At 41.1% G+C, this 22672-nt stretch overlaps 1 protein-coding gene across 1 annotated transcript; it reads right to left on the minus strand.

Moving 5' to 3' along the window:
- Positions 1-9837: 9837 nt before the first annotated feature.
- On the minus strand, positions 9838-11836 carry LOC107804498 (aspartic proteinase PCS1). Its single transcript, XM_016628403.2, has one exon. It carries the CDS (start codon positions 11408-11410, stop codon positions 10106-10108), a length of 1305 nt encoding a protein of 434 aa, XP_016483889.1. The 5' UTR covers positions 11411-11836; the 3' UTR covers positions 9838-10105.
- Between the last annotated feature and the right edge of the window lie 10836 nt (positions 11837-22672).

Here is a 22672-nt window from a genome sequence, read left to right on the forward strand (position 1 = left end):
CTTACAGTTTTGGGTTTTCTACTGTACGGCGATTGGCGATAGTCTCCGAGTCATCGAGCTTGCTTAGGCTCGAAGGCCGTTATTCATGAGCTTGGAGTTACCTTGTTGGGGCCTTATGAGCCCGTAGTTCCGACCCTGGGGTAGTGCGGGTGCTTAATTGTTAACGCTAAGTCTTCGAGTATTTGGGGATGCATTTGGTGGAGGGACCCCTGCCATGAGCATGCTAAAATTTCCTTTTTTTGGAGTACGAGATGCTGGAAGATATTATTTATTACTTGGTGTAAATACATGATGTTTCGTTGTTGTGAGCTCGGCCCGCACGGGCACGGCTCCTTGGACCATTTGGTCCGGTACATCATTTCCTATTGGAGCCTCGTTCATCATTTCTCGGAGTGGGGCTGATTGCAAATAAAGTCCCGTAGGCTCATTGAATCCTTCTTGGGAAGTGTGTGGGTGTTGCCTCGTTAAAAATCTCTGTCGGTAAAAACCCGTTTCGGGATAAAAAATTGATCAAAGGAAAAGAGTGCAATAAACGCTTTGAAACCTCAGGGTCTTCGAGCCGGAGTGGCATCTCGATTGCCTTGGTCACTGGCCTGCGCAAGAGTTATCATGAAGTAGAAGATAGAAAGAGGGAGAGGTTATTATACCTTGGTGGCGATGGCGCTTTCGAGTTCTGGCGCTTGTTTGGCGGTTGCTAGGCGGTCCTCTATTTGAATGCATCTGGGGCGACCATAAAAAATTGTGTGGACGATATGTTGGGGCTCGTCTACTTTGTTCCTTTTGGTTGTTTCTCTTTCTCAGGATTGGTTTTTAGCCCGGTTGCTGAAAAATTCCCGAAGGTGCCCGTTATCGAGCAATTGGGCCACTTCCTCTCGGAGCTGCCTGCAATTCTCGGTTCGGTGCCCGTGCGAGTTTTGAAACTTGCAAATCAAATTGTATTTCTTTTGGGAAGGATCCAAGTGTACTGGTTTGGGCCATCTGGCGTCCCTGATTTTGCTAATGGCAAACACGATGTCCAACACATCGACGTTGAAGTTGTACTCTGATAGGCGGGGCGCCCCTGTTGGCCCCGTGTACCTGTCGAAGCCACCTCTGTTGAGAGGTCCCCAAGAGTTCTGTTCTTGGTTTACTAATCGGTCGTAACGGGGCGGATTACGCTTTGGAGCATTTCTTCTATCATCGGGGTATGGCTGGTACCTCTCTTCATTTGATCTTGGCTCCTTCGTCAAGAGCCTGCTCGGGTATACTGAGCCCGAAGGGGCTCCTAACTGGTTGTCCTCGACCCTGATCTTTGACTGGTATCGGTTGTGGATGTCCGACCAGGTTACGGCGGGATACTCGATCAGATTTTCTTTCAGCTGCCTTGATTCCACCGAGCTTCGTTCATCCAGGACTTGAGTAAAGGCCTGAACTGCCCAGTCATAAAATACCGGGGGTAGCTCCATTCGTTCTGTCTAAAAACGAGACACGAATTCTTGTAGCATTTCGTTCTCCCTCTGCTTAGTCTTGAATACGTCGGACTGCCCTGTTGCTACCTTGATGGCACTGGCGTGTGCCCTTACGAAGGAGTCCGCTAGTATGGGGAATAAATCTATAGAGTTGGCAGCTAGGTTGTGGTACCACATCATGGCCCCCTTCGAGAGCGTTTCTCCAAATTTCTTCAGTAGGACTGACTCGATCTCATCGTTTTTTATGTCGTTGCCCTTCATCGCGCACGTATAGGCAGTGACATGTTTGTTGGGATCGGAGGTCCCATTGTATTTTGGGAGTTCTGGCATTCTGAACTTCTTTAGAATGGGTTTCGGAGCTGCTTCCTCTGGGAACGGTCGTTGCACGAACTTCCTCGAATCTACACCTTTTAGGACTGGGGATGCGCTCAGGATTTGGTCAACTCTGAAGTTATAAGTTTCGACCTTCTTATTATTGGCTACTATCATTTTTTCTCCCGACTCGATCCTTTTGGTGAGATCCTCCACCATATTCATGATGGTAGGATCTGCTACCGATCCGTCGTTGCTTGACTTCTCCGGTACCCGTTCGGCTGGGGGAGTAGTTTCTGGCGCCACTGTGCTGGGAATCTTCGTATGGCTTTGTAACTGAGCGATGGCCAACTTCTGTGCCTGCAACATTTCAAAAATATCGCAAAGAATAACTTCATGTGCTTCCCGAGCTGGGGGTTTTTGGGCTTCCAATTGGTCGCCATGTTGTATGCTTCCGTCGGTGTGTGAGGTTTCGCCGACCTGTTGTGCGTCCTGTGAATCCGCGTCTGCCAGAATCGGTCCGGACGTGTTATCGGGATTCTATGGTTGCGTTCCGGCAGTCGGAACAGCCACGCTGTTTTCCCCGTGGTTTTTGAGGTTGTCGTTCTCGACTCTGTTTACCGAACCAGACATTTTGACCTAAAATCAAAAATCTCAAGCAAGAAAAAACGTGAAAGATAACTTGTGTTTGTGTAATGAAACTAGCAAGAAAATAATCACTATTATTTTTTGCCTCACGGTGGGCACCAAACTGTTTACCATGAAAATGGTAACAACAATTAAATTTGTAAATAGGATTCTAAAAATATGTGATCTATTTTTATGCTAGTTGTTAGAGCAGTTGATGCTAAGAGTATGAAGTTTAATGAAGAGATACAAGATAAAACGGGGCATTAATTAAACTTAGGGGCTTGCCGCCCGAGCCTCGGACTGGTCGATGAAGGAGCCTCGGGGCAGATATCCGGCTCGATCTCGAGCTATCGGGGGTAGTCGGGGTTGGTATAACAGTTGAGATATGATCAAACAAGGCTCTTTATGGCCAATACCAAGCAATGATGAAGAACAAGTATAGAAGCAATAAACGCTAAGAGTGGCCTCGAGCTAGTAGGAATGAGCAAGTTAGAGAGAAGAAAGAGAGAGAGATATTATTGATCTTCTGGAGAATAGTTGGAGCAACATCAGCCCCTTACAAAGTGGTATGGATTCCCTTTATATAGAAGAGGGAATACAATATAGTACAGAGTGCATTAAATGTAAAGGTACAGAGATGGAACGGCTAGGCTCTGCTGATGTTGGTTGCTCACCTCGGGGATTGACCACCCTCGGAACCTTTGCTGGGTCACGGGAGAACCTCAGGGGAGGGAGTTCGATCGTAGTCCTACAGCCTCTAGGTACTGATATGACTTCCCGAATGCACCTTAGTGGCGAGAAATAGACTCCTCCAATTTCACCATATACAAATGAAGTTGGCTAAACTTCCTGGGTCAACCAAAACACGCTTAATCTTGAAATCTATAACATTAAGAGAGATTACCAAGGCATCGTTATGCGTCAAAAGACGTCCATCATAGTCTTCCTCTGTGAAGGTGATGTCATCTTCGGCGACCTCCGGAAGTCTCTTGCAGTGGGTCACTAATACCTTTATTTTCTTAGCTGCCCAGAAGGTTACACTATTGTTTTTATTTTCTCCAAATATTATGTTGATAGTCAACCGAGGAGGGTTTTCTCCTTTCTTCGAGGGTTCTGCATTGTCCTAGTTGCAGCCATAATTGTTCTTGGCTTGGTCACTCAATAACTCTCTGAGATGGCCATTCTTCTACAACGTTGCCACCTCCTCGCACAGATACCGGCAGTCCCCAGTTCTATGGCCATTAGTCCCATGATATTCACACCATAAGTTAGGATCCCTCTGGCTGGGATCAAATTTGATTGGATTTGGTAATCATGCTTCTTTGATATTCCTCATCACCGATACCAACCTCCACCACACTGATGTTGAAATTGTAATTTGACAACCTGGGATATGTAGAATCCCGGGTCCTCGCTACCTCTTTTTCTTGTAACGATCTGTTGTTCTAGCCACTGTTAGTTCTTCTATCTAGAGTGAACTTATCCGAGGACCAAAACCCTTTGCTTCCACATTTCTCGGCTCTCTCATAAGGCAAAAAATGGCCTTTCGAAGATCATCGATCTGCATCAAAATCACCTTGAACTTGTCCTGGTTCTTGTCTCGGTCCCGCCCCTTGGTTGATGTCGGGAACCCAAACTGGTCATCTTCTATCCTTATCTTCGACTCATAGTGGGTATGAATATCCACCCATGTGGTCACCTGGAACTCGACCAAGCTATCCTTCAGCTTTTGGGAGGCATCTGAGCTCCTCGGATTCAAGCCCTTTGTGAATGCCTCCACTACCTACTTGTGTAGTACGGCCGGTAGCAGCATCCTCTCTTTCTAAAATCTGATTATGAACTTCTATAGTAATTCGAGCTCACCCTATGCGATCCTGAATATGTCTGCCTTACTAGCCGAGATCTTTCTGGCCCCAGTATGGGCCTTAATGAACGAATCAGCGATCATTTCAAAAGAATCTATTGAGTTCTCAGACAAGAGAGAATACCACATCAAGGCCCCCTTCATGAGGGTTTCTCCAAACTTTTTCAGCAGGACTGACTCGATCTCATTTCGAGCCAAATTGTTCCCTTTCATCGCCGTTGTATAAGTTATGATATGCTCATGAGGATCTGAAGTCTCATCCTATTTTGGTATGTCCATCATTTTGGAACCATTTCAGAATTAACTTCGATCCCGCGTCAGACTTAAACGGCAACTAGGTGCACTACTTTGAATCTCAGTCCTTCAAAACTGGTGGTGAACCTAAAATCTAGTCCATTCGGACGCAAAACTCATTCGCATTCTGATCCATCCACTCGTTTATCTCTCTCATGAATCTCATGAATTCAATTTTGAAGGGATCACTACTGTTGTCGTTACCGGATCCGATGTTGGGGTCCCCTCCCTCCTCCTCCCCCCCCCCCCCCCACCGTCAAAATGGACCTCGCCTCTCGGGGTGTTGTTATCAACTCTTTCAGCCGTCTGATTTGCAAAAATGTCGGGAGGAACCGGGCACCATATGTTTGCATTGTTTGAAGCACCTTATAATGCCTGCTTTAATTCAGTCATGACCTGGTCTTGCCTAGACAGATGGCCCGTGATGGCTTTTTGTTGTTCTCTCAAGATCCTTACTATTTTAGCAATGTATTCATCTTCAGCATCATCGGGAGTTTGCTCCCGTACGTGTCGGTGGTACTGTCTGCCATGGACTGGAGTTACCACATCACCCTCGTTGCGGGTGTCACTGATTGAATCTTCATGTTCAGGTAGATATTCATGTGCCTCAACGTTGCATGCGATGATGATATGTTAGCTGCCATTTTCAATTTTTTGCTAAGAAACAAAGAATAAAACGAGTTAGTAATAAACACAAGGGTCAACTCAATTACGCAACTGTCTAAGCCCTACAGTGGGTACCAAACTGTATACCCTTAAAATGATATCGTTGAATTATTTACGTGGTTTATAGACAAGCGAACTGATTTGATCAAAAAATGATAGATAAACTAGACTAAAAATAAGACTTAGCTTTAAAATCAGAGGAAATAGAATGCATGATTTCTGGAGCGATGCCTCCAAGGACAGATATAGGAACAATATGTAAGAGCAAGTAAAATTATCTTATTGAGCTTGAGAATAGAATGTAGCAGAAGTTATGCCAAGAATTTCGTGTGCTTACAATAGCTGTGGAAATTACTATTTATAGCTACACCTAAAAAAATAAGATCCTAGGATCAAGCCCTCTTAAATTACAATAAAAGGGTCATTGATGAATGTGTAACTGCAGTCTATAAATGCAAATATTCTCTGCAATGGCAATATTCTGCATTGAATTCCATCTGATGGAAAGCATTGGACTCGTTCGCATTGATTGTGCTCCCTTCGAGGTCCATCCAATGCTAACTGCAGTTGTTGTTCCGGTTCTTGGTTAATACTCAATTTGTCTTCCGCCTGTCCCTGGTTCCACGTGTTACCCTATCATTCGATCATTTAATATAAACCAATATTACCCTATACAGTGAGGATGACGGGTGAGGAGGAAGCTGTGAACTTTTTAGATATAGCTATAATTCGCCAAATTTTTATATTAAAATGTCAAATTAGGCTAAATTATGTAAATAACAATAAGTTGAGTTATTTTTGCCATTTGAAGGGTCGAATGGCCGCCAAATTTACTAGTTTTTCTCATATTGCGTCCTTGTTTTCGTGAGAACTAAAAAAAAGGCACAAATAAATACTACTTACCAACAATTACTCATTAAGCCATGCTACCAAAATAGACACAAAAATTGCCAATAATATTCAACATTAAAAAAATATAAGCAAGAAAAGGTTTTTTTTCAATGGATATGGTTGGAGTCTGTTGAAAAGTTATAGATAAGGTAATATAAAAAAATGAGGGAGATTGAAGATGATTTGAACTGATCTGGAGTTAAAATTGTTATCTATGACACAAAATATCCTAAAAATCTAGGCAAATAATATTTTTTTTTGCAATGAGTATGGTTGGAATTTATTGAAAACACATAGATAAGGCAATATATAAAAGTTAAGGTAGATTGAAGGTGGTATTGACTGCATTGGAGTCAATGACTTAGTCAAGAAACTGATCTTAGGATACCATCAAAAGAAAAAAGTGGATACTACTTTGATTCCAATTTAGGTGGTGAAGATCGCCTTCAAAAGCACCCAAATCCGAGCTCTCCATCTAAAAATGTGAATAAAATAACCCAACTCTCGCTAATAAAGCTTCTTCCCAGGCACCTTTGCATCTGCAAAGATATTAGCCGCTTCTGCGGACTCCACCAAACTCCCAACCAAGTCGCCATTCACTTCCGCGATCTGATTCCCACTCATGCGGATGCGTAGATGCGCCCATCTATCTGTTTTTGCAGTCTTCCTCATCCAGCCTTGCTTCGCTTTTGTGCCCATGTGACCGCACCTGTGCCCATTACCCTGCAAGTACAACCACACCAGATCCAGCAAAGACCAGCCATCACACATGAATGAAAAATGATCTGAAACACGTCAGCATCTCATCCGAACCCCTCAGGACCTCGTCCAAACATACCAACAAGTCTTAAAATATGACACGGACCTACTCGAGGCCTCAAATCAGATATAACAACATCCAAACAACAAATCGAACATCGAATCAAACTAAATAAACTTTTGAACTTTTAACTTCCAAAACTCGTGTCGAACCATATCGAATCAACCCGTAATGAACTCAGATTTTATACACAAGCCCCAAATAATATAACAAAGTTATTCCAATTTCCAGAACAAGAATCCGAACCCGATATCATTGAAGTCAATTTCCGGTCAAACTTATGAACATTCCAAATCTTCAAATTTTCAACTTTCGTTAAATAGTGCTGAAACCTTCTAGAAATATCCAAATATAAATCCGGGCATATACCCAAGTCTAAAATCACCATCCGAACCTAACGGAACTATCAAATCTCTGATCCGAAGTCAAATACACAAAAGTCGAACTTGGCTAGCTCTTCCAACTTAAAGCTTCCTAGTTGAAAATCATTCTTTCAAATCAATTCTGAAACACCTGAACCAAAATTGACGATTCACAGAAGTCATAATATGTCATATGAAGCTACTCAAGACTTCAAACAGTTGAATGGAATTCAAATGCTCAAAATAACCGCTTGGGTCATTACAAATAGGCAATCACACATTATATGGGCAAAAATGCAGTAGTTGATGTCTACAGAATGAGCGTAGCAAGATCCATATATTATATATGGTAGGAGAGAAATCTTAGGATCTTTTAAGCTAAGAGTATAAATTTAGCAGTATTAATCGGAGCTATTGTACAAATGATACATCGTAGAGGAGGAATGAAGCAGAAATTAGCAAGAAGATTGCAAGAATTAGATTACTATCTGTGTGCTTAACTGATGTATCCTAGTATAAGATCTTTTTTTGATAGATAATGAAGGTCAGTAAAGATTACACACCTAGGACTGTATGTCCAGTGTGTGTTCTCTTTTTATTATGTTTTATAAATAATATTTGGTAAATAAAATCTTTACTTGCCAAAAAAAAAACAAGACAGGATAGGTTCTTTTAGCCCAAAGAGCGCAAATTAGCCCCGGAGCTTGAATATTGTTTCCCGATCATAGATCCACGGATCACATACTGTATCTCAGCATGGCCTTTTGCATCTAAAAGCATCCTTCCTTCTCAATGCTCGGACATCCAACCAATGCATTCTTTTCGATCTTGTACTCTATATTGATTTTGGAGATTAGAGCAGAAGAACTCTATAACGACGGAGAGGGATATCGCCTCGAATCCATATGATTTCTCTTCTTCTCTGAAGAAGATAGAAAGGTATGACGTCGGAGAATTACGCTTTTTCTCCCGTCTCAGCTTCACATATAGAAGGAGTGCAAGAGCATAGCACGCAAGCTTTATGCTTTTTCCCAACTTTTCCTCTAATAAAAGATTAGCTCGTATTCTCTCTTTGTGTCTAAGAATTCCAGGGGAAAACGAAGGACAGATACTATTTTACAAGAGCTTTAAGAAGAGTGAATTGAATTAGTCGTGGATAGCTAAACTGCAGGGATTATTATTGTTGAGCCGGGTGAGCTAGGTAGTTCATAAATTTACACCTAAAATTTATAGTCTTCTTAATATATCTTTAATAGATGTTTATGTTGATGTATTTTTTATATTTCTATGCAGTTACTTTATACATCTCAAAGGGCATAGTTCTTAGAGAAAGACATATTCTTCTATAAAGCATTATACTTTTATAACTTTGCCGTTCGCAGTCCTCTAGTTATAATAGCGTAAAATTACAATTACATAATCCCCTACCTAATTTATTTTGGTGATATTTGACTGGATATAAAGTTTAAAAATAAAATAAAAATTTTTAATATTTATAATCTAAAATTATGATGTATAAAATTTTATAGTTGTAATATCATATTAAGTATAAAATGAGAAGTTTAAAACTAAACTATTATTAAATATAAAAAAATATTATTTATTTTGGAATTGACTAATAAGAAAAAACTACTCACGTAAATTGTGAGTAATTATTTTGTTGGTAAATCAACCGATTTGTGAGGAGGAAGGTTGACCATTTTATTCCAAAACAAAATTGGGGAAAATCCTTTGACAGCCGACTCATATGACAAATTGACAATACCTTCGTGTAAACGCCGTTCCATATGGCGGCCGTGCCAACTGACCTTTGAAGTCAACACTTTCAACAACTCTCCAAAAATTTGTCTCATCCTTTTTTTCTCTATTCTTTTCGATTGCAGTATAAACGGGGTTCATACACACTTTGTTCAAATACTTCTATGTTTTAATTTATGTGAATTTATTTAATTGGGTACAAAATTTAAGAAAAATTGAAAAAATTTGAAATTTGTAATCTTAAACAAGTCAAAAAGAGGCTCAGAATATTTGTATGGTTATAAAAGCTTCTCATTAATGATAGAGTTGTAAGTTTAAGCAAAATTATTTCCAACAACAACAACTCAGTATAATCCCACTTAGTGGGGTCTGGGGAGGGTAGTGTGTACGCAGACCTTACCCCTACTCTGGGATAGAGAGGTTATTTCCAAATAGACCCCCGACATCATTTCCTCCAAGAACTTCTCACCTTGCTCTTGGGAAGACTCGAACTCACAACATCTTGGTCATTCTTTTAAGCAAAATTATTTTTAAATTTAAAAAAGAATCATTCTTTTTTAAAAGACTAAAAAAGAAATAGTTTTATGCGATTACAATGTTTGTCCATTGAGAGTTTACTCATCATTGAAATAAAAGAAAGACAATAGAGTGATATGACCACGAAAAAGAAAAATCAACCACCCATATCAGGCCAGCTGCTGCACGAGAAGAAGCCAAAGAAAAGTTAGTAGAATATTACCAGTACTATAAACGTAATGGTGCCCACAAATTGAGAACAAAAAAATCTTTTCACAGTTCCCAATTTCCACAGCTTTGGCTGTGCCTTCTTCCATCAAACAAAAGAACAAACTTGCCATGACCATTCAATGGCCCATCCGGGAAACAGCTAAACCGTGGATTGTACATAGTCCTACCACGCTTGCTTATTTACAAATACAAATTTGAAAAACTTAACTAGCAAGAGACAGAGAAACAAAAAAGTATGGTTCACCAAGATAGCTAGACTCTATAAAAATAAGTGGTTCACCAAGATAGCTAGACTCTATAAAAATAAGATTAATTAAAGGCCTAGTCCTAATTTTTTACTTGCCAATTCGCAACTAACTTCAGCTAATCCAACTCTAGAGTTTGCCAAGTCAAATTCCATCCAGAAATTTTGCTGGTGATGATGTCCAATGATAGAGGCCTCTATCCCTAGTAAGTCCGAATTTCCAAAGGTAAAACAGTAAACTTGATTGCTACCTCTTGTTACCCCTACTAATTTATGGAGTAGTTTTTCCCCAGTGACACTCATTTCCACACCTCGAAACATCAAAGTTACTGCTGGCAATGGGGGTAAATTCGTACGAGTCGACTCCACTAGGTAACACAAGTCCATTGTCCCTTGGAACACGAAATTTGGGTCGTTCAAGTTTCTTAAGATGCCTTTGGTTTGCTTCATGTACTCATTTTTCAATGCTGTGTAAGCCGGGCCAAGTAGGAAAGTGAATTGGGTACCTGAGTCAACCATGGTTTGACCCGCTCCGGTATGATCCGGTACGAAAACGGATTTGGGTAAGTTTAAAACCGTACCCGCAACTTTGATTCCTTCCAACTGGACTGTATAAGCCACCCGGTCAAAATAGGGTAACGGAGTTGACATTTGAACCAACGGAGTGTATTTCCGGGGTCTGAGCCATGGCAAATTTGCTTCTCCAAATAGGAGAACGCCGTTAGAGTCACGACCCGAAATACAGTAAGAGAATTTCGGATAACCCATTTGGGAAGCAAAAGATAAAGCTCCACGGTTCATTCCTATCAACCCGGTAGTCTTGGAGTCTTCATCCGGGCTTGAACTTGAACCCGCATCCATGCACCCGAACACCATCCCGGGTAAATTCGAATTGTCGATATGGAAAGTCTCCGCAGCAAGATTACCTTCAACCGAAGAAGCATCGGCATAGGATAGCGTAGCATGGCAGAGCTTATTCGGGTCGCAAGAAACGGGTAGCGTGAAATCCCGGGTTTTTGTCCTGCATATGGTGGACAAACATGGGATGGCAGAGTAGGAAGAAGAAATTAGGGGGTTGAACGTGGAGGGTGTGCTTGGAGTCTTCTTGCAATGAAGCCAAGAAAGTTCACTCCCTGTATCGAGGACCATGGTAACTTGTTGTGGAGGCGATCCAACAGATAGAGAGACTGTAAGGGAAACATTATGGTGGAAAGCAACTTTATTAGGTGGTTTAGGGATGGAGTAGGATGATATTTTCATGGCTCTGAGGGGAAGAATAATTGACTGCTGTAATTGCTTTATAGACAAACAAGGAATTGATTGCATGAAAGTACAGAACATAAGGAGAAGAAGTAGAAGATTTACAGAGTCCATAGAAATGGATAAAAAGAGTTAATCTTGTTATAAGCTACTGTTCATGGAGCAGGGGAAGAAATGGGAGGGATGTTTAGGGGTTTTTATGTTTGAATGCTTGAGGCTCTTTCTTTTACGTGGAGAAGTCTGAAATATCAATGAAAAGACCACTCAACACTCATCTCTGAATTCTGGAACTGTGTTTTCTTTTGTAGTTGTTGAGTCTGTGGGGCTCGTACAATAGTGGCCGAAAACTGGCATATATATACACGGAGATGCATATTTACAGCTTTAAGAATCATTGTATGAAGAGAAGTCAGCACCCTTATATTCAAGAGATTTTGGCGAAGTGCAGTTTTCTTTTTTTTTTTTCGTTCTTGAAATTAATTTCAATATTATGGTGGCCCATGTAAAGGGGATAAAATATTTTGGAGAATCATGTTTTTTTTTTTAACTTTGGAAAATCATACATTCTCTTTTTTAATTTACGTGAATATATTTTCTTTTTTGGTTCATTTAAAAAAGAATAAATCTTTTCTAAATATAGAGGCAATTTAGCTTAAACTTACAATTATACATTTAATAAAAAAATTTTATAACCACATAAATACTCTTGGGCTCTTTTTTATTTGTTTAGAATCACAAATTTCAATAAAAATTATTTTTTCCTAAACTCTATGTTCAGTCAAACAAGTTCACAAAAATTAAAAGTATTCAACGTTTTAAATTTGGACAAACCAATCGTCAATCTTTCTTGCTTACTAAACTATATAGTGATATTCTGATATATAGTGATATTCTGATGTTGGGGTGTTGGTTATCCCGCTGAGGTAATGAATCTATATTCTGCAATTGCATTTACCTTATACATTAGGGGTCGTCTGGTGTGAAGTACTAAGAAAGATAATCATGGAATAGCATTCAATGAGAGATTCAGCATGGAAAGATAATCATGGAATAGCATTCTGCTTGTTAGTGTTGGTATCACAATGAGGAATATAAAGGAAACACGGTTCCCGAAGCCAATCCAATCAGATCCTAGCCAGAAGGATCTCAGTTTATGGTGTGAAAATACCGTGGGACTGACAGCCATAGAACTAGGGACTGTCGTCATCTTCGCACAGAGGTGCCGATATTATTGAAGAATGGTCATCTCAATGAGTTCTTAAGTGACAGAGCCAAAAAAAATTATGACAGAAGCCGAGATAATGTGCCTTCGAATGTAGTAGAAGGGTCGCCTTGGATGACTATCAATATGATTTTCGGAGGAAGTGAAGTCAATGGTGTAATCTTTTCAGCAGTAAGATATCAATGACCCGCAACAAGAGGCTCCGGGAAGTAGAGGAAGATGATATCACCTTCACGAAGGAGGACGTTGACGAACTTCTTCTACCACACAATGACGGTTTGGTAATCTCTCTTAATGTTTTAGATTTCAAAACTAAGTGTGTTTTAATTGACCTAGGAAGCTCAGCCGACATCATCCAACGGAGAGTGCTAGAACAAGCAAAGTTGATCGGGAACATCATCCCAGGGACAAAACTTTTAGTTGGCTTTAACTTGATAAGTGTGACAACCCGAGGGGAGATGTTGCTGCCCACGCACACCAAATGAGTAACCAATACCACTCTATTCGGAAGGTCGTGGATACACGAGATAAAAGTTGTACCCTCAACACATCACCAGTTATTAAAATTATCAATGTCGGAAGGAATCAAGCAAACAACAAGGGAAAAAAGTCCAACAAATAGCAATTACAGGAACCGATGCCTTCTCCTTTTTCAAAGAACACGATAAAGGCGGGGGTCATCGGAACCCCATCAGGTTCCGAGATATTTTCAGGTATAGAAAGAAACAGACAGTACCAAGTCAACCGCGGAAGAACTCGAGTAAGTGGCCCTATTTGAAGAATTCTTGGAATGGAAGTTTCACATGGGAACAGGCTTAAATCCCGAGCTCAGGTTAGAATTTATAAATTTTCTTAAAGCTAATGCAGACTGTTTTGCATGGTCACACTCAGATATCATAGATATCCCATTAGAGGTAGAAGTTCACAAGCTGAGTCTAGATCTAAATTTTCCAGCGGTAAGGCAAAAGAAACGCCCAATAGCAGAGGTCAGGAACAGGTTTGTTAAAGAAGAGGTAATCCGATTACCCAATAATGGTTCAAGTCGGAGGGTAAAATATCCAGAATGGTTAGTCAACGTAGTTGTAGTATCAAAAAAGAATAACAAGTTTAGGATGCGTGTTGACTATAAGGAATAAAATAAGGCATGCTCTAAAGACTCGTTTCCGTTGCCAAATATTGATCAAATGATTGATACTATGGCCGGACACGAGCAAATGAGTATTCTTGATGCTTGCTTCGGGTACAACCAAATCAAGATGAACTCGAAGGATCAGGAAGAAACATTTCTTGCATAACGAACTTTGGCACACATTGCTTTAATGTAATGCCTTTTGGGATTAAGAACGCCGGATCCACTTATCAGAGGCTCGTTAATAAAATGTTCGAGAATCAGATAGGAAAAATAATGGAAGTATACATTGATGACATGTTAGTCAAGTCTTTGAATACAGGAGATCAATTGAAACATCTTCAAGAAACTTTCGATGTTCTGAGGAAGCATAACATGAAACTCAACCCGGAGAAATGTGCGTTCACGTTTGGTTCCAGTAAGTTTTTGGGGTTCTTGGTCTCACCAAGAGGGATCGAAGTAAATCCCGATAAAATCATAGCTATCAAGGACATTCCAGACCAACTAACAAGTGTAAAGGAAGTTCAGAGGCTAACCGGGAGGTTGGCGGCTCTAAGAAGATTCATCCTAAAATCCTTAGAAAAGTGCCACCACTTTTTTCACTTCTGAAAAAGAACAACGATTTCATATGGACTCCGGCATGCCAACAGGCACTTAATGACCTAAAAAGGTACCTGTCCAGCCCCCCGTTACTGTTAAAATCAGGGGAAAATGAGCAGTTGTTAATATATCTAGCGGTCTCGGAGGTAGTGATAAGTGCCATTTTGGTCTAAAAGGAAGAAGGTACGCAATTTCATGTTTGTTGTGTTAGTAAAATACTATCGGGAGTGGAGACTCATTATCCGCACCTCAAAAAGTTGGTCTTAGCTCTCATAGTCGCCTCTCGAAAGCTTAGACCTTATTTTCAGCATCACCCGATAGTCATTGTTCACAAATCTGAATTGTTGGGCCGTTTGGCTGAATAAGTAGTCGAAATTAGCGAATTTGACATTGAGCTCGAACCTAGGACTAAAATCAAGTCACAAGTTTTGGCCGATTTTGTGGATGACTTCAGTCCAAGGTTAATACCCTTGGCTTCTAAGGAAGCAGTGCTGGTGTCAAAAACGACATCAGGAATTTGGACCTTGTTTACGGATGGAGCTTCCAATATAAAAGGGTCCGGTCTCGGGGTTGTTCTGATCATGCCCTCGGGGGAAACCCTGAGGCATGCCATTAAAACTGTTCTGTTAACTAACAATGAAACCGAGTATGAGGCTTTGGTTGTAGGACTCGAACTAGTCCAGGGACTATGCTCTGAGGTCATCGAAATAAAATGTGATTCCCAACTGGTAGTAAACCAAGTGTATGGGATTCTTGACACAAAGGAAGAATTCATGCATCAATATTTGAACAAGTTTCAGGCGCTGCTTTCATGATACAGATAATGGTCAATCATCTACATTCCGAGGGAAGAAAATGTGTAAGTAGATGTATTGGCTAATTTGAGGTTATCCATAGAGATGAAAGGATTTGATTCTGGTACTGTCGTCCAACTTCTACATTCGGTACTAGATGTGGACGGCTATTGCGAAGTCAATTCAACCAACTTAGTTTGGGTCTGGAGGAACTAGTTCATCGAGTATCTTCGACATGGTAAACTACCCGAAGATCTGAAGGCATCCCGGGAACTGCGAACAAAAGCAACTCTATATTGCCTCGTAGATGGGCAGTTATACAGAAGGTCATTCCAAGGACCGTTGGCCCCGTTTCTAGGGGCCTCAGAGGTAGACTACGTAATGAGGGAAGTTCGCGAAGGAGTTCGTGGGAATCATTCTAGTGCAGACTTGTTAGTTCTAATGTTGATTAGGGCATGTTACTATTGGCCTCAGATGGAACAAGACGCAAAGGCATTTGTTCAAAAGTGTGACAAATGTCAACGCCAAGCACAATTGGTGCACCAACCAGCAGAACTTTTTCATTCGGTGTTGTTCGCGTGGCCTTTCATGAAATGAGGGATGGACATAGTTGGTCCTCCACCGCTGGGTCCCGAAAAAGTAAGATTTCTTTTGGTTTTAACTGATTACTTCGCTAAATGGGTTGAAGCAAGTCCTTACCAAGAGATTGGTGAACGCGAAGTGGTCGACTTCATATGGGACCACATAATCTGCCAATTTAGAATACCAAAGGAAATTGCTTATGACAACGAGTCGTAGTTCAGAGATTCAAAAGTCACAAAATTTTTGGAAGGATTGAAAATCAAGAGAATTACATCTTCACTATACCATCCAAGTGCTAAAGAACAGACAGAATCAACAAATAAGGTAATTATTCAAAACCTTAAAAGAAGTTAGAAAATTCTAAGTACAAGTGGCCCGATAAGCTGCCAGGAGTGCTATGGGAATATCAGACAACGGTGAAGTCGACCACGAGAGAAACACCTTTCTCTCTCGTGTATGGCGCAGAAACTCTGATACCGGTGGAAGTGGGAGAGCCGACTTTAAGATTTTTCGAAAAAACGAAGAAGAAAACAATGAAGCATTGCTGGTGAGGCTGGACTTGCTCGATGAACACAGGGACTTGGCATACGTGAGGAAGGTGGCTCAAAAGCAAATGATGGAAAGCTATTATAATCACAGGGCTAATCTCCGTTACTTCGAGGTAGGAGACTTAGTTTTGAGAAAGTTGAATCAGATCACTCGGAAAGTCAATGATGGGAAGCTGGGACCAACACAAGAAGGTCCTTACCGGGTTTCAGCTATCATCGGTAAAGGGTCATATGCGTTGGAAAATCAGGATAGAATCAAATTACCCATCATTTGGAACGTGACTTGACTCAAAAGGTATTATTGCTGATGGTTCCTACCAATACTGAAAGTATGTGCTATATTCTTTTGCACTTCGACCAGTTTTTGTCCTAATTGGATTTTTCTGGCAAGGTTTAAAATTTTCATCGGCAGCGACGGAAAGCATACTACGAAGAAAACGTCATCGGCAAAGGCAAGACCTTTATATATCAAGGCAATAAAATTTTCACATTGATGGTAAGTGGCTATGTGGATGGTTAAATAATCTTTGGTTCAATGGCAAGCTTTGCCTTCCATTATTAAAAAAAGATTATTTAACCGCTCATAAGTTGTTTTCACTAATGAAGCAACAATCCGGATGTAAGACTTCTAGTGTTCAAATTCGTATGATTCGCATTAGTACACTTGGGGAGGAATAATATTTGATACGGCACCAAGAGTGCCACGAAAATTGGGGACTGTGAGAACCGGGATCAATATTTTATCAGGACCGGGATTGCATGACCAACCCCAGAGAAATAAGTTGTACAAGTTAGCCACATGTATTAGCAACTTCATTTATTTAAGCAAACAAATGCTTATGTACTTTTACAAAAATAAAGGGAATTAAAACAAAGTTCTTTTATTTATATCTTATTTCTTGTCCAAATGATGAGTTAATTTTATAGTTTGAAAGTTAACAAAAACTTCAAATGTTTGAGCCAGAATGAAGAGGAGACATCCTTTTCAAAAGTACCGTAAACATAAGGGCCCTCTTTTATGAAACCCTCATAGTAAAGGGTAGATTTCGAAAGAGCGTATACCCGGAGTCAAAATCTTTCGGATGACAAAATATACCTGAAGCTTTAATCAACTAAACATAAAAAGGGATAATTTTTCACAACACTTAAAACAAAAAAATTCTTTATTTATCAAGTGCAAAACTCGGTGAAAGGTTTGGCATGATTACAAGATTAAAAAAAATAAAAAAAAAAGAAAAAGAAATTATACATCATTGTCGCTAGAACCCGAAGGGAGAGATGGATCTATGTTTCCCCCGGTAGAGGAAGGCGGATCCACTGCCGGTTCGAGGACCTCAACCTCTTCAGTCTCCCTTCCGATTCTCGAATACTCGGAAGTAGTATTCGAGGAGTCAGTTGCAGCGGGCAGAGCAGGAAGATTTTCACGACTCCAGTTCTCCGGCCTTGGAATACAATTGTCGATATCGACAATGCCCGCTTAGGCCTCCTCTAAGGTTTTCCTCCACATATGATATATAGAATAAGTCTTCTCCAAGACGAGGGAATCCTCTTGGTTCTGGAGTTTTGCTTGGAATTTATTAATTTTGGCTTGGAGCACTTCTCTTTTAGATTTCATGGCGTTGAGGCAGGAGTCAAGATCAACATTGGTAGTTGAGTGAAGCTGGTTTTGCTCCATGGTTCTTTTCAACCTCTCTTCCATTCGGGCCCTCTTCTCCTCGGCAGCATTGGCCTCCTCAATTTTGGAGTGCAAGTCGGTCTTTATATTATTAATTTGCTCCTCGAAGGTAGACTCACGCTCGGCAGCGACAATGGTAGCATCGTAAAGTTTAGCCCACTTAGCCTTAGCTTCTTGAAGATTTTCATGTATAGTTGGGAAGATTCTTGGTTGTGGGTCATTCTATGTTGCTCACTCTGTTGTAACCGATCCTTAAGCTCGTCCATCTCCGCAACTTTTGCTTCCAGCACCAGGAGGCACACGACAAGCTAGTTCCTTTCAGCTAAGATCTGATCCCGCTCAGAAGCAAGTCCTTGTTCATCAAGTATCAACCTTTGTAGGACTTTAGAAGCAATAAGGTTGTCCTAAAAGGAGAAGGTTGAAATTAGGATTATCATTGCAATATTTAAGCAGAAAGGAAGATACAAGGAAACTAGTATGATACGTGTGTCGCACTGTGCATGTTGTTGTTTATCAGGCACTCCCTAGAAAGGGAGCCCATCTTCTTCAAGATAATTATCAAGCTCCACTGGCTTGGATAAAATAAATCATTCTTTCGAAACCAAAAGAGTGGCATGCACCTCGCCTCCCTCGAGGGTCTTGGGAAATGGTTGAGTAATCTTTCCTCAAGTTCCTATGGTCAGGGGATCGAGGGGGAGAGTCATTCCTTTCATAGGCGGCTGGTACCGGTGAAGGTGATGTAGTTGTTGTCGATGGTGAAAGAGCAGTGGGTGTTGATGGGAAGGAAACCATTAGTGTGGAAGGAGAAGAATCGATTCTGAAGGAGGGAGTGTTGTTTGTTTTTTGCTCAGTGGTTGGGGGCAAAGACGCTCAGGATCTAAACTCTTTGGACCAAAGACGACAACTGGGGATGGGAAACGAGAATCAACATTCTCGACCAAACCCATCTCACCCCAAAGTGTCTCAGCTTCATTTGGCGATGGGTTTTGGAGCTCCACGGGTGAGCATCCGGTTGAGCTGATGAAGATCCTTTTCTCCTTTGAATGAAAGCCTCTTCATCACTGGCTTCCCCTTCATCCTCATCGAACCATTTTTATTCTTCATAAACAACATGGGTGCACTCCAGGGCGAGACACTAGGTCTAACGAACCATTGTCAAGCAAATCTTGCAACTGCTCCTTCAGTTCCTTCAACTCCGGCGGGGCCATACGGTACAATAGAATAGAGATGGGCTGAGTGCCTAGAGCCAAATCAATATAAAAGTTAATATCTCTATCGGGTGTCATCCCCAGCAGATCTGTAGAAAATACCTTTATACCCTCATGCACAATTGGTACTGAATCCATGGAAGGAACCTCCGGACTCGAATCACAAACATATGTCAAATAAGCTAGACATCCCTTCTCGATCATACGTCGAGCCTTCACATAAGAAATAACATTGCTGGTAAAATGGTCAGGAGTTTCTCTCCACTCTAATCGAGGCAACCCCGCATGGCTAAGGTCACCATCAACTAATCCATGCCCAAAATAACATCAAAGTCTACCATATCAAGAAGCAGGAGGTCTAAACTAGTCTCAAGACTCCTAATAAAGCGATATACACAATCTACAACAATAGAATCTCCCACAGTTGTGGACACATATATAGGAGCACTCAAAGAATCAAGAGGCACAACCAGATATGAAGAAAAAATAGGATGACACGTAGGAATAAGTAGAGCCCAGATCAAATAGAACTGAAGCATCTATATGGCAAACTAGAACAATACTTGTGATAATGGTGTCAGATGACTTGGCCTCAAGTCTAGCTGGGAAAGCATAAATAGGGGTTGGTCCCCACCACTCTGACTTACGTCTCTAGGATGGCCTCTAGCTGCCTGGCCTCCACCTTTAATGGGCTTACCTCTACCTCTAACAGTCTGACCTCCATTTTTAGCTGTCTGACCCCTACCTCTAGTTAGTTGAGTGGGCGGTAGAGCAATCGGTGCCAGGACCATGGCATGAAAACTCTGTTGTGGCATGCCGCCCAACAATCTTGGACAGAACCTCCTGATGTGACCAGTACCTCCACACTCAAAACACCCATCCTGCTAATGTGGCTGTTGAAGCTGAAGCTGACCCCAATGGGCCGGATAACCACGGTGATAGCTTTGAATCGGAGGCACAATGATAGGAGCTGATGGTGCATTGTAGGTTGGATGCCTAGAATGAGGTACATATAAACACGTCTCCCTGAAGCACTATGAGATGCCTGAAGCGCTGACTGAAATGGCCTAGGAGGATGGCCTCGACCAAAAGTACCCTCGCCTCTAGATGAGGCACCATTGAAACCACCGAAGTGACGAGGCCTCTTATCAGACACTTGCTCCCACTCTTGACCATGAACCATCTCGATCCGTCTAGCAATATCTACAGCCCTCAGGAAAGTAATATCATCTCCGGTCTTCTTGGCCATCTGTAGCCTGATAGTAAAAGTGAGCGCATCAATGAATCTCCTCACTCTCTCCCTCTTAGTAGGGAGTAAGATAATGGAATGGTGAGCTAGGTCCACAAATAGAGTCTCATACTAGGTAACAGTCATACTACCCTACTGAAGACGCTCAAACTGCATGTGTTAATCCTTTCTCAGAGTGACCAAAATGAACTTCTCTAGAAATAGCTGTGAAAATTGATCCTAGGTAAGTGCATGCGAACCAGCTGGTCTAGTCAACATATAATCTCTCCACCACCTCTTGGCAGAACCAATCATTTGAAACACTGCAAAATCGACCCCATTGGTCTCAACTATGCCCATGTTTTGCAACACCTCGTGGCACCGGTCTAGATAATCCTGTGGGTCCTCAGAAGGTGCGCCACTGAAATGAATAGGAAAGAGCTTGGTAACCTTATCCAACCTCAACAAAGCCTCAGTAGACATATCGGGCCTATCACCGGCCCGTACCGCAACAACCAGCTAAACCACCCCAACTGGTGAGGCTACTGGATTCTGATACTAGGGAGCCACCTACTTCGGGGTGTGAGTAGTGGGAGTCTGTGCTCCTCCCCCATCCCTAGAGACGGCTGGTGCCACCGGGAAAGTACAGGCCTAGACCACATTCCCCTTAAGGTCTAGGGGTGGGCGTTCGGGTAGTTCGGATTAGATATGAGAATTTTGGTTTGGATTTTTGATTTTCGGATTGAAGAATTGACAATCCAAGTAAGTTGGGATTGGATCGGATATTTTAAGTTCGATTTCGGATTAATCGGTTTAGATATTATGGATTTTCAGTTTTGAACATATAAGTTGAGATGTTTCTACTTTTTACAAAAATGAATATCCAAATGAAGTACTCATGTTAAATTGCCTGAAAAGTTCCTCATTCTTGCCGCAATCATCAAAATAAAGTATTCAAGTAATGAAATTATTATAAAAAAAATACAACAGAGACAATAATACGCCGTATAAGAAGTAACAATAGTAAAATCATGTCCAAATAGAAAGCATTCTGACAGTGACACAGTAATTAATAGTGAATATATGAGAAAATATCTAATGGGTAGTGTATTGAACTTATTACTATTGGCATATGGATAATGTACTAAATGTAAAATATAAAAATTTGGATTTTTGGATAACCAAAAATCCAAAGTACTAAATCCAATATCCAATCCGAAATCCAAAAAAATTAAAAATTAAATCCAAAATCCAATCCATAATTCGAAAATACAAACCAAAAAACCAAAAAATTCAAATTTCGGTTTGGATTTCGGATTTGCCCAAACTATGCCCACCCCCTAATAAGGTCCACCAAATGGACTAGAGTGTTCTGAAGCACAAGAGTGGCTATGAACCCCTCCGGGACCTGAGCTGGTCCCATGGGTAAAGTCTGAGATGGAACCTCCTCCTCGTGATCAATCTGAGGCTCCACTGAGGGTGTTGCTGCTCAAGCTCTAGGTTGAGCTCTTCCTCTGCCTCGACCTCTGACCCTGGTCATAGCTGCCATTAGGGGCTCCGGCTCCTGTCCGACTATTGATGTTGTGCGTGTTCTCGGTATCTGTGAGAGAACACGAATAGAAGGGTTCAATCATCAATGATAGAATAAAATGGCACGATAGAGAAGGATAGAAGTGAAATTGTTCCTAAACTTCAAGCATCTGGAAGATAAGTACAAACGTCTCCGTACTGATTCCTCCATACTCTACTAAGCTTGCTCGTGACACGTGAGACCTAGGTAACCTACTACTCTGATACCAACTTATCACGGCCCGGAATTCCCTCACTCGGGATCGTGATAGTGCCTAACATTTCACTTGCTAGGCAAGCCGATGTTAGAAATAGTTTTTAGCTAGTGTTAACAATTCAAATTAAATAATAACTCAGAAACTAAAATAACTAAAATAGAGTGATAAAATCATAATATCAACGATATCTAGATATAATCTCAGAACTGGTGTCACAAGTACACGAGCGACTAGAGTAATACAAATAATGGTCTAAATGAAAACATAACTCTCTGAAATGAAATAAATAGATAGAATAAGGTAGAATGGGACTTTAGGGCTGCGAATGCCATGCAGCTATACCTCAAGTCTCCGTCGGCAATCAATCAGAGCAATCTACTGACCGCCGATAGGATCTACTCCAAAATCTGCACAAAAATTGCAGAGTGTAGTATGAGTACAACCGATCCCATGTACTCTGTAAATGCTGAGCCTAACCTCGATGAATTAGTGACGAGGCTGAAGCGTGTCACTTACAATAATAGTACGCAGTAATAATAATAATAACAGGAAAAGGGACACAGGAAAAGTAAGGCAGTAAACTTATGAAAATAAACTCAATTC

This window comes from Nicotiana tabacum, chromosome 11 (genome assembly GCF_000715075.1).
Source record: "Nicotiana tabacum cultivar K326 chromosome 11, ASM71507v2, whole genome shotgun sequence".
Taxonomy (NCBI): Eukaryota; Viridiplantae; Streptophyta; class Magnoliopsida; order Solanales; family Solanaceae; genus Nicotiana; species Nicotiana tabacum.

Coding starts and splice junctions, on each gene's coding strand:
- LOC107804498 (XM_016628403.2), bottom strand. CDS start 11,410: ATGGACTCTGTAAATCTTCTACTTCTTCTCCTTATGTTCTGTACTTTC.